The sequence below is a fragment of the Enhydra lutris genome, unplaced genomic scaffold (assembly GCF_002288905.1).
Source record: "Enhydra lutris kenyoni isolate GAN:26980312 unplaced genomic scaffold, ASM228890v2 scaffoldscaffold39, whole genome shotgun sequence".
Taxonomy (NCBI): Eukaryota; Metazoa; Chordata; class Mammalia; order Carnivora; family Mustelidae; genus Enhydra; species Enhydra lutris.
Genome location: NW_019154123.1, coordinates 376,244 through 397,099, shown reverse-complemented (window position 1 = coordinate 397,099; position 20,856 = coordinate 376,244). Strand labels below are relative to the sequence as shown.

Below are 20,856 nucleotides of genomic sequence, written 5' to 3'. Positions count from 1 at the left end.
ATTTCAGCAGTGACCATAAAGCATTATTAGCTGGGGCTGAACTCATCTCCCTAGGCTGCCCCTCTCCAGAGGTAGGTGCAGAGGTTCCTGTTCCCAGACTTGGTTCTTTGGCATTAAGGAAGCAAATTGAAACGAAATTGAAGTCATTGTATTTTGTAATAAATGTATCATTATTCTTTAGCAGCAGCTTTGCATTTCATTCTGTTTTCCTGGTTGCATGTAGTGCGTACCGTCCCATAAAACTCAGAAATGCAACGTGCATTTCTACAGTCAGAGTGTTTTTCGGGGTTGCTCGAGACATTTTTTACCTCTGCACTTTCATTTGAATTAGTGAGACCGAATATGTATGGAAAACACAGAGCTCAGTGAAATATTTCATATCTGGTGGCTTATTCTTCCTTTAGAACTTTGTGTCAGGGGGCCTGAGCACCCCTGTTGCCGTGGAGCCTTCCGTAGAAGTGATATTTTGTCCAGAGGCAACCCTGTCCTTGCTGGCCTGATGGCTCTAGAAATGCACTCTTCTCAGAGTTCACCCATTCCCTCCCTGATTCAGAGAAAGCTCAAGTGTCTCATTCCCTCACAGAGATTTCTTCTGTTTGGATTGAAGTTCAGCCCTGGAGATCAGCATTGTGATTTTGTAATATCTTGTGTAATGTGTGGGGGTGGAAGGAAACGGAGGCAGCCAGAGAAGGAGCCATGTTGGAACAGAAGCAGTCGTGAGGTCAGGGGCTGCCTGGCTGGGTGGCAGCATGGCAGAGCCAGACGGGGACCCCTTGGCATTTGTATTGTTCTTTAGAGTCAAAATGTATTAATAGATGTTTTAATCCGTTAATTCCCATTCTAATCTGTGAAGTATTAGCACCTTTTAAACATACTTTTAATTAATTTTGACAAATATTTATTAAGCACAGGCTATGTGTTAAGCACAGGCCCAGTAACCCAGTCATATGAATAAATAACACTCATTAACCAAGAGTGACCTTTTTTTCTTCTGCCTTCAAGTTGCAATGACCAAAGGGAAGGATCCCTCTTTCAGTAAGGGCAGCCCTGCATATGTGTTCCAGATCCTCTCACTCCTTCACTTTTCAGGAACATTATTCTATAAATTATCTCCTTGCCCTCCTGAAGGTTTGATCTCTTGCTTTCTGCTTGATCATTCCTGTCCCTATCTGTAATTGCCAAGAACAATCCCATAATGGGTGCAAGAAGTAAGTGTTTATTGAATAACTTGAATGAATCTTCTGTAGTTTCCTGGCTTCCCACTGAAATCAGCTGAGGAACACACATGTATACACGCACACCTGCACACACTTGGGTATGTACTGTGTGTAAACACCTGGGCCACATTACTAAAGATACTGATTTACTTTCCTGGAGGTGAGAAACGGACACTGGTATTTTTTTTTAAGCTCCCAAAGTGATTCTAGTGTATAACTAAGATTAAAAACCATGGTATCTTCTATCTTAAAACAAACCAAAGCAACTCTTTTGACCTCATATCACCCCTCTAGCGGACCTGTCTCTTAATTCTCCTTCCCACCAAGATAACAACAAGGAGGCCTGTGAACACTCTCTTGACCTCCTTCTCTTTCTCTTACTCTTCAACCAGTCAAGCAGGCTTCACTCCCCACTACTTGCCTGAAGCAAATCATGATCATGATACCTATATTCCTACGCAACATGGATGTTTGCAAGCTCTCATCTTGCTCTCGTCTGTGGCATGTGACGGTGGATTTCTCTCCCTTTCTTGGAACTCTTTCTTTCCTTGGCTTTGAGACATCCTATTCCCCTTTCAGTCCCTTCTTCCTCTCTGATTCTCCTGCAGCCTCCTTTGCAATCTCCTGTTATTACCTGTCACCTAAATGCTGAAGCTGTTCAAGCTCCAAACCTGGGCCCTTGGTTTCTACTTACACTGGGCATTTTTGTCTGTTACCATCTCTGTAAATCACATCTTTATGCTGTTGACCTCCTACTTTATATTTCCAATCCTAGCCTCTTTTCTGAGCACCAGCCTAATATATCCAACTGCTCCTTGACATTTTTACTTAGATGTCTCGCAGGCATTTCTGACTCAACCAATATTTTAATTTTCCCTCTCCCTGGTTGGATCCTCCTCCAGACTCCCCACTTCAGTAAATCACATCTCCACCCACCCAGTGGCTTCTGCTGAAAAATCAGTAGTGAGCCTTGTCATCTGTATCTCCCTTACTTCCCAAGCCAGTCAATCTATCATCAAGTCCTGCTAATTCTGCCTCCAAAATATAATTCAAATCATCCATTTCATCCCTTCCATTTTACCGCCGGCCACCATTTGTCTGGATTGCTTTAATAGCCCCTAAATCTTGTCCTGATTCCGCTCGTGCAGCCCACCTTCTCCACATTCAATCTTCAGCGGAAACCTATTGGAAGGATATTTTAAGAAATGCAGATCATTTCTTGCCACTGCTTCCTTAACTTGCAATGATGAGCAATCCATTGTTAGATTCCAAATTATATGCATTTGTTTTCTTTCAAGGGCCCAATTGTAGATTCATTGGTATGGTTATTTGTTTCATGTCCATCTCTCATCTCAACTCTAAAAACACATAAGGGTGGGAGGTGGAACCATTCTCTTCTTTTTTAAGATTTTATTTGTTTGAGAGAGAGAGAGAGAGAGAGAGAGCAAGAGAGAGCACAAGCAGGGAGGAGAGTAAGAAGCAGTCTCCTTACGAGGATGGAGCTGGATATGGGACTCGATTCCAGGACCCTGAGATCATGACCTGAGCCGAAAGCAGATGCTTAACCAACTGAGTCACCCAGGCGCCCCAGGATTATTCTTTTTAATTCCTATATACCATGTGCCTGGCAAAGTGCCTTAAATAGAATTTCATTCTCAATCAAAGAATGAGCATGTTAATGGATGAAGATAATTGATCAAAGCATGAGGCGGGAAGGGGCGCCTTGTCCAACCTCACTTACCCAGCTCTACTGAGAATTCAACCACCCCATTAGTAAATGTCCTGACTGAATGAACTGCATTGAATCTGTTTGTGGGACTGTTTTATGCGATGCCCTGACTTCAAAATAAAGGGATTTCTGAGAACTGTGCCTGTTGGCTTCAGGAGCTACTGACAGAAGTTTGCAAAGTAGGCTTATAAAGTAGTTCGTTGTGTGATGCATTTGGAAAGAGCTTATGAGGACTTCGCTTCAAATCCTGAACTCGCCAATTAAGCAGCTTGCAATTTAGGGGTTAGTTGTGCCACCTTGCTTCAGCCTCTGTTTCTTCATGTATCCATGAATGGGCACAAGGCCAGTAAGACCTGACGTCATTGATTCCCCAGGGATCAACATGTCAACCACCCAGCATATAGTACATGGTACAAAGGAGATAACATCTACATTTTAGTTTTCCTTTCTGTTCCCCCGACTCTACTTCTTGACTTATTTGTTCTTTTTCCCCGTTCCCTTTTTGCTTTTATTTCCCCTATCTGACTCATCTTAGTGGGTGGTAATACTCCTATTACTCACATAGGTTGAATTTTGTGGCAAGAGAAGAATTAGCGGGACTTACAGAGGAGGCTTCCGTTTGGATGAGAAACACAAACCTCACAGCTTCTCTGCCCAGCTTTTCAAGAGCACTTTGTGGTACACTGCTGTGTAACAAGTTCATTTTAGGATAACATGCTGGGAGGGAGGAAAAGAAGAAGGGATTCGAAGGGAGAAAATTAAAAAGTTAATTAAAAGAAACAACTTGGTAATTGAATTCCCTCACTCTCTTCTTTGGTTATGGGAGTGGGTCATAGAGCATGGTTAGTAAGTTTGCTTCGGTAGCTCACCTCCAAACTTCTGAAGAACAAGTGTGAGAGTGCAGAGTAGATCCCTGCTGGACAGATGAGGAGAGAGCATATATGATGGGCTTTTTAGACATGCCACACCAAACTGCCCTTGTACTCATGCTTGAGCTTTTTTATTTTGAAATGTTCTTGGCAGCTGACATTAGAGTGAGGCTAAGCCCAAGACTAAGTTCTTCTAATTTATGGGCATGCAGAATCCCATTCCCTCCAATTCTGCTTCCTTGATTCTAGCTTTTTTTGTAGCCTTATTCTGTATATACACTCACACAGGCAGCAAGGGCAGAGAACAGTATAGGCAACACTAGTGACTTCTTCAGATTACACTCAAGTAACAAGTGACATGGGTCTATTTTTGTTATTTTTAAAAGAAGTTTTGAGTATGTATTTAATTACTCTAGCACATATAACTTAAGAGTTAAAATAATTTATCTAAGACATTATCACCAAGTGAGATGAGGTCCTGTGGTGCACTAACAGGAGCTTAGGTATGAATGAGAACTAGTTTCAGACCCTAACTCTCATTCACAACATTTATTCATTCACACAGTTGACGTGCATCTATGTATCAGATGTGTACTGTGTTCCAGGACCTGTTGAGGTTGTTGGTGATAACTCTGAGTTCTATCAAGGCTTTTATTAACATCAGCTTTTTTTCCCCCATCCCTCATCTCATCACAGAGAAGTTTTATTCAACTGGCCCATATTTACCCCACAAATGCCCTTTCTTCAGCACAAAAGCTAGAATAAACTCCCTAGAATTACTCAAATCAGGGGTCAGCACCTGCTCGGGCTCACCTCTCCTCAAACTTGAATAGGCATTTGAATCTCCTAGGGATCATCCAGAAATGCACATTTCCAACTCAATACATTTAGGATTCTGCATTTCTCACAAGCTCCCAAATGGTTAAGCTGCTTCTGATCCCTGGAGTCTGATGCCCCATCTTCATTGACTCATTCTTTCCTACACAGGGAAATTGCAAATAACCAAGAACTAAGGAGCAGGCATGATTTGACCCATCGCTTATATAAGGGACCACTGTTATTAGGTCTTTCTTTTTTAATTAACATATAATGCATTATTTGTTTCGGGGGTACAGTTCTGTGATTCATCAGTCTTACACAATTCACAGCACTCACCATAGCACATACCCTCCCCAATGTCCTTCACCCCACCACCCCATCCCTCCCACCTCTCTCCATTCTAGCAACCCTCAGTTTGTTTGCGGGACCAAGAGTCTCTTAAGGTTTATCTCCCTCTCTGGTTTTGACTTGTTTCATTTTTCCTTCCCTTTCCTTATGATCCTCTGTCTTGTTTTTCAAATTCCTCAAATCAGTAGGATCATATGATAATTGTCCCTTTCTCACTGACTTATTTTGCTTAGCCTAATACCCTCTAGTTCCACCCATGTCATTGCAAATGGCAGGATTTCATCTTTTTGATAGCTGCATAATATTCCATTACACACACACACACACACACACACACACACACACACACACACTACATCTTCTTTATCCATTCATCTGTCGATGGACATCTAGGCTCTATCTGTAGTTTGGCTGTTGTGGACATTGCTGCTATAAACATTGGGGTATATGTGCCCCTTCAGATCACTACATTTGTATCTTTGGGGGCAAATAAATACACAGTAGTGCAATTGATGAGTCATAGGGTAGCTCTATTTTCAACTTTTTGAGGAACCTCCATACTATTTTCCAGAATGGCTGTACCGGCTTTCATTCCCACTAAGAGTGTAGGAGGGTTCCCCGTTCTCTGCATCCTTGCCAACATCTGTTGTTTACTGACTTTTTTTTAGCCATTCTGACTGATGTGAGGTGGTATCTCACTGTGGATTTGATTTGTATTTCCCTGATGCCCAGTGATGTTGAGCACTTTTTCATGTGTCCATTGGCCATTTGGATGTCTTCTCTGCAGAAATGTCTGTTCATGTCTTCTGCCCATTTCTTGATTAGATTATTTGTTCTTTGGGTGTTGAGTTTGATAAGTTCTTTATAGATTCTGAATACTAGCCCTTTGTCTGATATGTCATTTGCAAATATCTTCTACTCTGTAGGTTGTCTTTTGGTTGACTGTTTCCTTTGCTGTGCAAACGCTTTTCATCTTGATGGAGTCCCAAGTAGTTCACTTTTGTCCTTGCTTCCATTGCCTTTGGCTATGTTTCTAGGAAGAAGTTGCCATGGCTGAGGTCGAAGAGGTTGCTGCCTGTGTTCTCCTCAAGGATTTTGATAGATTCCTTTTTCACATTGAGGTCTTTCATCCAGTTTGAGTCTACTTTTGTGCATGGTGCAAGGAAATGGTCCAGTTTCATTCTTCTGCATGTGGCAGTCCAATTTTCCCAACACCGTTTGTTGAAGAGACTGCCTTTTTTCCATCGGACATTTCTTTTCTGCTTTGTCAAAGATTAGTTGACCATGGAGTTGAGGGTCCATTTCTGGACTCCACTCTGTTCCATTGATCTATGTGTCTGTTTTTCTGCCAGTACTATACTGTCTTGATGATAACAGATTTGTAATAGAACTTCAAGTCCGGAATTGTGATGCCACCAGCTTTGCTTTTCTTTTGCAACATTCCTCTGGCTATGTGGGATCTTTTACGGTTCCATATAAATTTTAGGATTATTTGTTCCATTTCCTTGAAAAAAGTTTATGGTATTTTGATAGGGATTGCATTAAATGTGCAGATTGCTTTAGGTAGCATAGACATTTTCATAATATTTGTTCTTATAATCCATGAGCATGGAATGTTTTTCCATTTCTTTGTGTCTTCCTCAATTCCTTTCATGAGTACTTTATAGTTTTCTGAAAATGGATTCTTTGGGTCCTTGGTTAGATTTATTCCTAGCTATCTTATGGTTTTGGGTGCAATTGTAAATGGGATTGACTCCTTAATTTCTCTTTCTTCTATCTTGTTGGTGTACGTAAATGCAACTGATTTCTGTGCATTGATTTTATATCCTGACACTTTACTGAATTCCTGTATGAGTTCTAGAAGTTTTGGAGTGGAGTCTTTTGGATTTTCCAGATAAATTATCATATCATCTGCAAGGAGTGAGTATTTGACTTCTTTGCCGATTTGGATGCCTTTAATTTCTTTTTGTTGTCTGATTGCTAAGGCTAGGACTTTTAGTACTATGTTGAGTAAGAGTGATGATAGTGGACAGCCCTGCCGTGTTCCTGAACTTAAGGGGAAAGCTCTCAATTTTTCCCCATTGAGAATATTTGCTGTGGGTTTTTCATAGATGGCTTTTATGATATTGAGGTATATACCCTCTATCTCTATACTGTGAAGAGTTTTAATCAAGAAAGGATGCTGTACTTTGTCAAATGCTTTTTCTGCATCTATTGAGAATATCATATGGTTCTTGTTCTTTTATTAATGTATTACATCACGTTGATTGATTTGAGGATGTTGAACCAAACTTGCAGCCCAGGAATAAATCCTATGTGGTGAACAATCCCTTTAATAATAATCCCTTTAATGTACTGTTGGATCCTATTGGCTAGTATTTTGGTGAGAATTTTTGCATCTGTGTTCATCAGGGATATTGGTCTGTAATTCTCTCTCTTTTTTTAAAGATTTTATTTATTTATTTGACAGACAGAGATCACAAGTAGGCAGAGAGGCAGGCAGAGAGAGAGGCGGAAGCAGGCTCCCTGCCGAGCAGAGAGCCCGATGCGGGGCTTGATCCCAGGTCCCTGGGATCATGACCTGAGCTGAAGGCAGAGGTTTTAACCCACTGAGCCACCCAGGCGCCCCTCTAGTCCCACTTATTGACAAGACTGTCTTTCCCACTGAATTTCAGTGGTGCCCTTGTTTTCCAATCAATTTCTACAAAAAATAATCTTCCTGGGATTTTGATTGGGATTGCAGTTAAGCATGTGTTCCATTTACTTACCCCCATAATCTCAGCAATATGAGACTTCCAATTCTATAACATGGTATATTACTTGATTGATATATATATCTTTAATTTCTCTTCTTGAATATATATATATATATATATATATTTTTTTTTTTTTTAATTTTATTTATTTATTTGACAGACAGAGATCACAAGTAGGCAGAGAGGCAGGCAGAGAGAGAGAGGAAGGGAAGCAGGCTCCCTGCTGAGCAGAGAGCCCGATGCGGGGCTTGATCCCAGGATCCTGGGACCATGACCCGAGCCGAAGGCAGCGGCTTTAACCCACTGAGCCACCCAGGTGCCCTGTAATTCTCTTTTTTGATGGGGTCTTTGCCTGGTTTTGGGATCAAGGTAATGCTGGCCTCATAAAATGAGTTTGGAAGTTTTCCTTCCATTTCTATTTTTTGGGGACTGTTTCAGGGGAATAGGTATTAATTTTTCTTTAAACATTTGGTAAAATTCCTCTGGGAAGCCATCTGGCCCTGGGCTCTTGTTTTTTGGGAGATTTTTGATGACTGCTTCAATCTCCTTACTAGTTATGGGTATGTCCATGTTTTCTATTTCTTCCTCATTCAGTTTTGGTAGTTTACATGTCGTAGGAATGCGTCCATTTCTTCCAGATTGTCTAATTTGCTGGTGTATAGTTGCTCATAATATGTTCTTATAATTGTTTGTATTTCTTTGGTGTTGGTTGTGATCTCTCCTCTTTCACCATGACTTTGTTAATTTGGGTCCTTTCTCTTTTCTTTTGGATAAATCTGGCTTAGGGTTTATCAATCTTATTCATTCTTTCAAAGAACCAGCTCCTAGTTTCATTGATCTGTTCTACTGTTCTTTTGGTTTCTATTTCATTGATTTCTACTCTGATCTTTATTATTTCTCATCTCCTGCTGAATTTGGGCTTCCTTTGCTATTCTTTCTCCAACTCCTGTAAGTGTAGGGTTAGGTTGTGTATTTGAGACCTTTCTTGTTTCTTGAGAAAGGCTTGTATTGCTACATACTTTCCTCTTAAAATTCATAAACACCAAACCAACCCTACAGGAAATATGGAAAGGGGTCCTTTGTTGCATCCCAATGATTTTGAACAGTTGTGTTTTCATTTTCATTTGTTTCCATGAATTTTTTCAATTCCTCTCTAATTTCCTGGTTGACCCATTCATTCTTTAGTAGGGTGTTCTTTAGCCTCCATGTATTTGAGTTTGTTCCAACTTTCCTCTTGTCATTGAGTTCAAGTTTCAAAGCACTGTGGTCTGAAAATACACAGGGAATGATCCCAACCTTTTGGTACCAGTTGAGAATTGATTTGTTACCCAGGATATGATCTATTCTGGAGAATGTTCCATGCACATTAGAGAAGAACCTGCATTCTGTTGGTTTGGGTTGGAAGGCTTTGAATATACCTGTGATGTCCATCTGGTCTAGTGTGTCATTTAAAGCCTTTATTTCCTTGTTGATCTTTTGCTTAGATGATCTGTCCATTTTAGTGAGTGGGGTGTTAAAGTCTGCTAATATTATTGTATTATTATCCATGTGTTTCTTTGATTTTGTTTTTAATTGGTTTATACAATTGGCTGCTCCCATGTTAGGGGCATAGATATTTAAAATTGTTAGATCTTCTTGTTGGACAGACCCTTTAAGTATGATATAGTGTCCTTCCTCATCTCTTATTATAGTCTTTGGTTTAAAATGTAATTTGTTTGATACAAGGATTATTACCTCAGCTTTCTTTTGATGTCCATTAGAATGCTAAATGGTTTTTCACCCCTTACTTTAAATTTGGAGATGTCTTTGGCTCTAAGATGAGTCTCTTGCACACAACATATTAATGGGTTTTGTTTTTTCTTATCCATTCTGATACCTTGTGTCTTTTGATTGGGACATTTAGCCCATTTACATTCAGGGTAATTTTTCAAAGATATGAATTTAGTGCCATTGTATTACCTGTAAGGTGACTGTTAACTGTATATTGTCTCTCTTCCTGTCTGGTCTATGTCGCTTTTAGGCTCTGCTTACAAGACCCCTTTCAATATTTCCTTTAGAGCTGTTTTGGTATTTGCAAATTCTTTTAGTTTTTGTCTTGGAAGCTTTTTGTCTCTCCTTCTATTTTCAATGATAACCTAGTTGGATATAGTGTTCTTGGCTGCATATTTTTCTCGTTTAGTGTTCTGACTATATCGTGCCAGTACTTTCTGGCCTGCCAGATCTCTGTGGATAGGTCTGCTGCCAGTCTAATATTTCTACCATTGTATGTCACAGACTTCTTGTCCCAAGCTGCTTTCTTAATTTTCTCTTTGTCACTGAGACTTGTAAGTTTTACTATTAGATGATAGGGTGTTGACCTTATTTTTATTGGTTTTGAGGGGAGTTCTCTGTGCCTCCTGGATTTTGATGTTTATTACCTTTGCCAAATTAGGGAAATTCTCTACTATAATTTGCTCCAATATACCTTCTGCCCCCCTCTCTCTTTCTTCTTCTGGGATTCCAATTATTCTAATAGTGTTTTGTGTTATGGTATCACTTATTTCTTGAATTCTCCCCTCCTGGTCCAGTAGTTATTTGTCTCTCTTTTGCTCAGCTTCTTTATTCTCCATCATTTGGTCTTATATATCACTAATTCTCTCTTCTGCCTCATGCATCCCAGCAATAAGAGCTTCTGTTTTTTACTGCATCTCATTTATAGCCTTTTTAAAATTTCAGCTTGGTTAGATTTTAGTTCTTTTATTTCTCCACAAAGGGATTCTCTAGTATCCTCTATTTTTTTCAAGCCCAGCTAATATGTTTATAATCATCATTCTGAACTCTAGTTCCAACAATTTACTCTTGTCTGTATTGATTAGGTCCCTGGCAATTGGTACTGCCTCTTGCTCTTTTTTATTTCTTGAGGTGAGTTTTTCCATTTTGTGATTTTGTCCAGAGAAGACTAGATGAATGAGGAAATACAATGCTAAAAGGATAACAATGACCCCAGAAATATATACGCTAAACAAATTAGAAGAGACCTGCAACTGGGGGTAGAGGGGATGGAGGGAATGGGAGAAAGGGGGAAAAAAAAAAGAAGAAGAAAAAAATATGATCAGGCTGGTGAATAAAATAGAGCCATACACTAGATTTGGGTTATATTTTGTCTGTTAGAAGAAACTGCCTCCCAAAATTTTAAAGAAAGAAAAATTTATATATATATAAAAATAAGGGTAAATACAATGAAGGGATGGAATATGACTGCAAAGATGAAAATTAAAAAAAAAAAGATTTTAAAAGGAATTGATAAGATAAGATGTTTGTTGAAAAAAGAAAGAAAAAAATTAAGAGAAAAGGGGGCAGGGAGAATGTGATCAGGCAGGAGACTAGAATAAAGTCATGTAGTAGATTTAGGGATATATTTTGGTCTGTTAGAAGAAACTGTATCCCAAACTTTTAAAGAAAGAAAAACTTTTATATATGCAAAAAAATAAGGTTAAGTACAATGAAGGGATAGAATTTGAATGTGAAAATGAAAATTAAAAAAAGAAATTTAAAAAAGTATTGATAACATAAGATATTTAAAATAGAAAAAAGGAAAAATTTAAAAAAAAGAAAAAAGAGAAAGAAAAAATGAAAGAAAATTAAAAAAATTTAACTTTGGAAGACTAAGGACTCTTGAGGAAAAAGACATGAGTTCTATGTGTTGCTTTCCCTAGTTCTGGAGTTCTGCAGTTCTCATTGATTGGTGAACTTGGTCTTGGCTGGATGCTCTAACTGATCTTCTAGGGGAGGCACCTGTTGCAGTGATTCTCAGATGTCTTTGCCGGAGACAGAATTGCACCACCCTAGCTGGGGGACTGGCTAAGTGATCTGCTTGGGTTTGCTCTTGGGAGCTTTTGTTCCCCGAACGCTTTCCATACATCTTTGGAGGAGGAGAATGAAAATGGCGGCCTCCCAATCTCTGGCTTAGATGAGCCAAGAGCACAGGGCCCTGCCCCTCAGTGCACCCTCAGAGAAAAGCAGTCAATTCCTCCCATCTCTCTGGTTTCCGGCCGCACTCTGTACTACCTAGCCTGTGACCAATTATTTCTATTTCTGGTGCATGGCCCCTTTTGGAGTCTCCAAACCCAGCCAATTGCTGCAGTGCACTCCCATGCCACTCCTCCCGGAGGAGGAAGGAGGAGTCTCCCTGGATCTGCCACTTGTGGGGTCTCTGCTCAAAGAGCAGTGGTCGGACTGTGCCATGGATCACAGTTTAAGATAACCCCGAACAGAGAGCCCCCTCCTTAGCTCTGCTTCTGCAGCCAGCTTTCCTGCTCCGATACCTGAGAGCCCTGCCACACTCAGGCACCCCCAGTCTTTGTGTGACCCCATGGGTCCTGAGACCACACTGTCCCAGTGAGGATTCCACGCCCTGCTTAGCCACTGGAGAGACATCCCTCAGCAGAGGAGACTTCTGAAAGTTCTAATTTTGTGCTCCACTGCTCTACTGCTTGCTGGGCGCTGGGCCCTGCCCTGTGGTCTCTCTTCCTGTATATTGTCTCGGATTCACGTCTCTGCATGCCCTACCTTCCAGAAAGTGGTTGCTTTTCTGTTCCTAGAATTGCTGGTCTTCTTCTCTTCGATTTCCTGTTGAGTCTTTAGGTGTTCAGAATGGTTGATAACTATCTAGCTGAAGTCCTGGGACCTGATGATATTTAGGTCTCCTACTCCTCCACCATCTTGTTCCTCTAACATCAGTTTTTTTTTTTTTTTTTTAAGTTTGGAAAATTAACTTTAGACATAGACTTCTCTGTATTTTTCAGCAGTTTGTGCTCCTTATTTTTGTAGCAAATTCACCAAAGAAAGAAGATTCTGGTTAAATAATATATTACCTTACTGATCAAATTAGCCCAAATCAGATCACTGACTGCATACCCAATCTCCAAAGCAATCTCCAGATAAATAAGAGAATTACAATTTTGTATTTAATGATATTGCAGTATCTTTCTTGACATGTTAAGGCCAATCAGTTGAGAGCCTTCGTGGTTATTCCAAGAGTTATGAATGCAAGTGTGACCTCAAACACCCCTTCCACTGGTAGGAGAGAGATGTGGTACTAACAAGTGCTTTTGTGTTTTCACAGGTTATGGTTTCGTAGATTTTGACAGTCCTGCAGCTGCACAGAAAGCAGTAGCATCTCTCAAGGCAAATGGCGTGCAGGCACAGATGGCCAAGGTAAGACTGGGGTTCAGATGTTTTTTCTTTTGTGATCTTATATTTCTCCATTATTGTGAGCAGAATCAGAATTGGAGATCGCAATGATTTGGATTATATTTACTTGGTAGGGAAAATAAGAAACCTTCTAATAGCTTTGGCTTGGAAGAACCTGGCTGGTTTATTTCATTGTTTTCTGTGTATATTTCTGTGTATATTTATTAATAAGCTCTTTTGTTTTGGTGAACTCATTAGTGCTTTAAGGGCACTTCTGAAGTGCTCTGTTATGTCTGAAAAGAGTGTGTGTGTATGTGTGTCTAGGGCTTTCACAAGTAAACTGTTTGGGAGTAGACTGATTCTCAGCAAGTTGTCATTGGTAAACTGTGCTCCAAAACTGTTCACTCTCATGTTGGGGAGAGATGAAGGCTGAATAATGAAGTTGTATGATTTATGCAGGAAAATGAGTTTAACCAAAACATACATTGTCTGTATTGCTAGAATTTCACTTTGGCCTTTACAGATAGTTTTACTAGGTGATAATCTCCTTGATATTAATAACTTCCAATACTCATTTGTTGTTATATAGTACAAGTAGTTCAGAGCTTTCTGTCTGAAGTCATAATGCATTTTTATATTCAAGAAAATAAATCAGAGCATTTTAAATAGTTTTGAATTTTGACTGCAGTGGTAGTTACAAGAATCTACACATGTGATAAAATGGTGTGGAACTATACATGCATATCAGTATCAACTTCCTGGTTTTTATATTTTACTATAATTATGTAAGATCCAAACTTTGAGGAAACTGGGTGAAGGGTACATGTGATCTCTTTATGCTAGCTTTGCAACTTGATATAAATGTATGATTAGTTTCAAATAAAAAGTCTAAGAAAAACGTTTATGGCATATAGGTGCTTGATACATTTCTGCTTTAAGTTAATGGTCATTTTGGATTTGATCACATGCAAATATATTTTTAAATAATTTTCAGATTACTCTTACTAAATTTGTTTGTCTCTGGATTCTCAAAAGTTAGGTAGAAGAGCCAACAGATCTTGAAATTCAGACTTAATGCATTTGGGCCATCTTCATGTATACTCTTACCCTTAACTATTCCCCTAAGAACTGAGTGATATAGCAACCAAGTCATCAAACCTTCAGTCATTTGAATTTTGTTATGGTTGCAAACATTCCCTGACAATATTTTCCAGTTTCAACCTGAGATAGCCAGAGGTGGGATGTTTGGTTTTCTTCATCTTCTGTGTCTTTTAGCAAGCTGATACCACTCATATCTGTTAATCTTTGGTTGTGGGTCACTTCCCACAAAGATTACTTCGGTGAACTCATTGCCCTTTATGATACGTTGGTTGTTTTCAAGGCTATATATATATTAGAATCTGAATTCTTTCAGCTATGTAATGCATTCCTCATCAAGACTGTGCCTGGAAGCTTTGAATTTGGTAATGAACTAAGAGTGATGAAGTTAATATTTGTAATCAATAAGGAAATTATCTACATGTCTTGGTTTAAAGGTCACTTGGCTAAAGAGTCAAGTTACCTGGCAACTTAAGCAGGCATTATGTCTAGGAAACAAATGGTAAAATATAGTTGCTCAGTATATGTAAAATACAAAATTTGAAATTGGATTGAAAGACAACTGACAGGAAAATCATAATAAAAATGCTTATAATAATTATTATTAGAATATCTTTGATTTATTTTATTGATGGACTAACGAGTTTTGGAAATTGCTAGGTTGTGGTAGTTTGGAAATCATGAATACAGGGTATGCAATCTTGACCATTTCAAATGTTCTGAGAAAAAAATAATATATGTGTAGTTTTACTCGTTGGGTTAAAATCACTATCATCTTGCACAACAGGCAAAGAAAGTTGGCATTGATTTTAAAACTACTGAGGAGCGATTATGACTGTTTTTTCTCTGTGTCTGAGCATTCTGGTACACAAGGAATCACTGTCCATCTCACTCTCTCATACACGCACATACACACACACACACACACACACACACACGTAACATGTACACCAATCACTGACCTCTCACCTAAATAGGAGGCTATCAAAGGGAATATATTTAAAGAGCTTCTAAAAACTGTTTTTCATTATAGGCAGCATTTTTATCCTTAGCCCACGCCCAACATACACTGCACAATGTACAATGTGAGGAGATTCCAACCAAAATATTTGCAGGCACTTACTTTATTTCTGGAGTTGCTGAAAGATTTCTACCTTATCAGTTATGCTGTCTGTGGAGTAAATTCTTCTTTTTCTTCTCACAGACTTTGAATCAAAAGCCCAGAGCTTTAGACACACATCTGTGTACTAGAAAACTTTCAGCAGTAAATAGCTCTGTAATTTAACTACCCAGAAGCAAATAAATAGCGTCCCTTTGACAATGAAATGGGACAAGCTTGACCACCTGTATTAGCAGATTTCTCACTGAGCTATTGGATTTCATGGCCTTCCCCCTCCTTTGTCCTGGTAATAACTATAATTTATTATCATATAAACCTGCAGTCTGCAGGGTGTGTGAAACTTGCACTATATTTTTTGTCATTTAAGTATCTACTGAATCACCTCCTGCATCCTTGTTCTTATCAATATCCTACGATGTAGGTTGTGGTGCTACATTTAAAAGACTCCAGGATTTTAAAGCAAAAATGTGACAAATAATCTGGGTTCCCAATAGCAACCTGGAATGAACATGAAGCTCTCCAAGGGAATCACTCTAGCGAACTTATTCCAATGTGTGCATATGAAAAATTCAACTGATTTGTCAACTAAGAAGAATCAAACAATAAATCATCCAGTAAGTGGTAATTGATTAATAATGTATAATCCATTAATACAGACTAACATTTTCTGTATACTTGCTGTTCTGTCAAAAAGAGTTTTTAGGGATCAAAGGAAATGTTTCTTTGAGGAGAGCAGATTTAGAATATTTTAGTAATGCATAGTGGTTAAGAGTGTAGGTTTGGAGAGAGAGAAACTTGGCCTTGAATTTTGGCTCTGATACCACCTGGATGTGTGGCCTTGGCTAAGTTATTTAAATATCTCTTAAACTCTCTAATAATAATACTCAGGTTATGGGACTAACGATGTCTGTCAGAATTAAATTTAAAAAAATACATAAAGAATTTAGGATAGTGCTTAGTTATACCAAGAAGTCAATAAATGTTAATTATTCAATGAATGTTGTTACTCATTAAATTCAAAGTTGTTACTGAAACCTCTATAAATTCTAACACTTGCTTTAAGTGGTGTGTCATTACAAAACAGTCTCTTGAGAAATATAATAAATAATATCAATAAACATTTTTATTACATGCTAAGTGTCAGGCACCATGCTAGGTGTTGGAGAATCAAGTTGAATAAAACCTCTCTTATTCTGAATCTTTATGTTTGGTCTATCTCCTGGGATTGCTACTGGATTTCTCTGGATTAAGAATATTGGCTGTTATGGTTCTTGCCAACCTCAAAGTATTGAGAAGAAAATCATTTGGCTGAGGAATGAGTCTCTGTAAGCATAAAAAGAAAAGAGCTGAAGAGAAACCAGCTAAGAATCGCTTTACCTTGTAGGGGTTTATTTTCTTATCAATAAGAAGGTCGTAGATAGGCAGCGAAGGGCAAGTGCTTTGGTACACCCTCAAGGATCAAGGCTTCTCTGCCATTCATTATGGGTGGCTTTCATCTGTACCTTTATGTTGTTTCTAAGGCCTATATAGGATATCCCCATCTTAGCCAGGAAAAACAAAAGGACGAAGGAATCTGAAGCTGAAGCTGATGGATTGTTCTGGCTGATTCTGTCCTTTTAAAAGGCATTCTAGAGAGGTGCCCGGGTGGCTCAGCTGGTTAGGCACCTGCCTTCTGCTCAGGTCATGATCTCAGGGTCCTGGGATTGAGCCCCGCATAGGGCTCTCTGCACAGTGGGGAGTCTGCTTCTCCCTCTTTCTCTACTGTTCCGCCTGCTTGTGCTCTCTTGTTCTTTCTGTTAAATAAGTAAATAAACTCTTGAAAAAAAAAAATAATAATAAATAAAATAAAAGCTTTCCCAGAATATTAACGTAGACCCAACTATTTATACCATAATGGCCCAAAGTGAGTCATATGGTTGCCCCCTTAGCTGCAAAAGAGTCTGGGATTATGCATAATTTAGCTTCCTCACCTCTAGTAGAGAAAATTAAGAATAGTTCATCTTTTTGGCTGTCCAACATCCATTACACCATTCTTCCCATTTATACATTTTAGGTGGCATGCGTTTATTCCTTCCCTAAAAGAGCCTACCTCAGAGCCTTATCCTATAATCACATCTGGTGATGTCATCATCCCTAACAGGCTCAGACATGGTTGCTCCTCATGGCTTAACACTCATTAGCTTAAAAGATGAGTTATCTGCCCCAACTCCCACAGTAAAGAACAGCAGAGAAAAAGATAAGATACATGAAACTAAAGGAAAACCACCATTCAGGGACAGAGAGAATGGGAAATAAGCAGAAGTAACCAGTTGCTAGCACACACCAAATCCTGGGGGCAGGAATAGAATTCTAGCTTTGTCCGTGCAGTACGCTCACTGGTTGCCAGTCATATAATCCCTGCCTGCCGTATAGAGAGGGCTTTCTTGCCCATTTTTTCCCCATGGCCACACTGAGGCCTCACTGAAAGGCTATATAGCTTTAGAAACTGAGTTTTCCTGAACGGAAATTTGGAGGCTCTGGAATGGCTCTACATATTTTGTGTTAGCAATTATTACCAGCCAAGCCCTGAGCTATTTCAAGTTTAGCAAGCCTCTTTCTTACTTTCTGTCTGTCAATTCCAAACACAAGTAAACAGAGTACATCTCTTTCTAGATGAAAAGTCCACAGGGAAGGAGCCACTGCCTCCTCAGGGCCTTTACAAAAAGCTTTTTCAGGTCTACTATTAAGGATGCTATTCCAATCACCAAAGGTGATTCACCTCACTGTGGGATATGTAGAATAAATTGAAGTTAAGCAATTGCAAAAGAGACCAAGTCTAACAGAATGTCAAGCACATCAGGGATAGTACAAAAATCCCATGTCATGGCAGAGAACCATATTGGGACCAGAGGAAATGAATTCTCTTCCATAAATCAATAACCTGAATAGCAGTTCTCTTCCAGGAAAAAATAAAATAAAATAAAATGAGTGTTTTTTTTTCCACACAAGATCAGAAGAGATTAAAAAAAGAAAAATCAATGAATATATGAAAATAAATTCTGTAAATTCTAATATGTATATGCATAAACTTAATTTAAAAATGCATTACCCCAGGGGTGCCTGGGTGGCTCAGTGGGTTAAAGCCTCTGCCTTCGGGTCAGGTCATAATCCCAGGGTCCTGGGATCGAGACCCACATCGGGTTTTCTGCTCAGCAAGGAGCCTGCTTCCCCCCACTCCCACTCTCTCTGCCTACTGTGATCTCTGTCTGTCCAATAAATAAATAAATAAAATATTTAAAAAAATACATTACCCCAGGGACACCTGGGTGGCTCAGTCAGTTACGAGTCTGCCTTTGGCTCAAGTCATGATCCCAGGGTCTTGGGATCAAGTCCCACATCGGGCTCCCTGCTCAGCAGGAAGTCTGCTTCTTTCTCTGCCTGCTGTTCCCCCTGCTTGTGCTCACTTCCTCTCTGTTTCTCTCAGTCTAATAAATAAAATCTTAAAAAAAAGAGAACAAAATCAGAAACTTAAAAAAAAAATTACCCCAGTGGTTAGTACATAACCTTAATAGTTATAGTCTAGTAGAAGAATTTTAGTTAATGAATGATGACCTACTTTGTAGAATATTCTAGAAAAAAAAATTAAATTTAACCACTAGCCTTATGATGTGTTTTGTTATCAACCAAAGCAACTCTTCTGAATGCACAGACACATGCTGGACTTCATCAGCCAGACTCCTGTCATCTAAGGCCCTATTAATAGTCTCTGCTTTTATCATCCCTAGGTTTATGAGAGCAAGTTATTTGATGTCCATGGGTCACTATAGTGGGGTTGGGTCTTGTTTGTTCAGCCAAACAAGGAAGCTTCTCAGAGGCTCTTGTGTAGGAAGGAGAGAAGCATCATTCAAAGGCAAATTCAGTAGGCAATAGAGGTAATCATGCCTCCTGAGACTGGGTGGGAAATTCAATCAATACTTAATATAATGATGGAAAAATTCTGTCTGGGGATGCTAATATCCTAAAAATAATGTCTAGGTGTTTTTGTTTTGTTTTGTTTTGTTTTCAACAAAATCAAAGGATCAGAGAAGCCTATATACTATCATTTGTCCATATCCCAAAATGTGTCTCAGAGGGAACAAGAGATATAGCCTAACATTTAGGTAGAAATCTCTTTCATTCTCTTAGTTTTTCAACACATTTATGTTGACACCTTCTATGTACAAGATTGCTCTACATGCTAAAGATATAGCATTGAACCAGTTTTATGAAGATTACATTCTTCTGGTGAAAGGCAGAAAATAAACAAAGAAATACAATGTATTAGTAAGAAGTGGCTCTAAAACAATTGAAAGAGGTTATGGATACTAAATATATAGGAGATGAGGATGGTGGTTGAAGGTTGGGCTGAGATGCATTTTAGATAGAGTGGTCAGGGAGAGTCTCTCTGATGAGGTAATATTTGAACAGAGATCAAAAAGAAATGAGGAGAGCAAATTACAGTATAATATCATAATAAGAGATTGTTATGAGAAATTTTTCTATAATAATTCAAAATAGAGCAGACTTTTCAGCGAGCCAACATGTCTGCATTTTGTTATCATCTCTATCCCGCACCTTCTTAATAATGGAAGAGATGAATACACCACAATCACTTCCTCCTTTATTTTTTGTGGGAGTTCTCTGGTTTCAATCTATCATAATGGTGCATTTCTCAGAATATAAGTTTTCATATGAACCAAATTCTAATTTAGTCAGTAAATACTTTCTTCCAGTGCTTAACTTCTTCAAATTATGTTGTTCTGTTGTACTGGTGGATGTAAAGAGATCATCTTTACATCATGTAAAGAGATGATCTCCTTACATCCATGACAAGATACCCTATACCACGTCATGAAATGTTCTTTAAATAACTGTAATTCTAAAGAGTGGCAGTCCAATGTTGGTTTTAGCACAGTTCATTACTTTTGGATGACTGATGCCATGTAATGAAAACCTTGCTCTCTGTCATTTCCTAAAATGAATCTTTGTGTCACATGCTCTTGTGAAAGACATTTCCAACAGAAGGACATCTCTCACAAACACCACATATTATTTTTCCTCATGATGGAGATTTTTGAAGTTGTCAGTAAAAGAAAAACTAGTGGTTGGTCTTTCACAGGTCTGTAAAATATTTGTGAGCGTCTGTTTGGTTGGCTATGGCAACTTACCTCATTTTTTTTCCCTTTTTTTTTATCCTAATGCTGGATGCAGGGATACAAAACCCAATATTTAAATTGTCAGGTTGATCTTAATCCTATTTGTTAATTATTTGAAGTTTTTGAAGCAGAATCCTCTGAAGTTAAATATTTGTATTAGCTTCTACAAAATGATTTACATAATCAGATTGTGGGTGCTACCCTGTGCTTTTGCAAGGATTCCACCATATTCTCTTTGGTGAAATGGTGGGTATGTGCTCTAATTGAATTTCCCGCCTTCCTAACATTTGACAAAAACACAAATCAATGAAAAAATTTGCCTTAAATTGTGTTGTAAATCGAGGTCTCTATCAGGTGTTCAGATACTTTTTTACTGCAGGATGTCTGTGGACTATAAGTTCTCTTCAATTTGCAAGAAATATCAACTCTTTCATCCTACCTCTCTGAACAGAATGTGACCACAGGGTGATCTCAATCAATGGCTCATTTCTTGATATACTGTTAAGAAGTAATACTGAATGGTCTCCATTCTTGGCTTTAATCATTTGTTCTTA

General features: G+C 38.8%; 1 protein-coding gene across 1 annotated transcript in view; it reads left to right on the top strand.

The window, feature by feature from the left end:
• The window catches only part of LOC111154952 (RNA binding motif single stranded interacting protein 3), a gene marked incomplete at its 3' end in the record, with an annotated part of 1,272,548 nt that overhangs the window by 916,962 nt on the left and 334,730 nt on the right, over positions 1–20,856 (top strand). Inside the window, exon 6 of the mRNA XM_022514916.1 lies at positions 12,843–12,934. Coding sequence (XP_022370624.1) covers positions 12,843–12,934 — 92 coding nt within the window. The remainder of the gene's footprint in view (positions 1–12,842; positions 12,935–20,856) is intronic.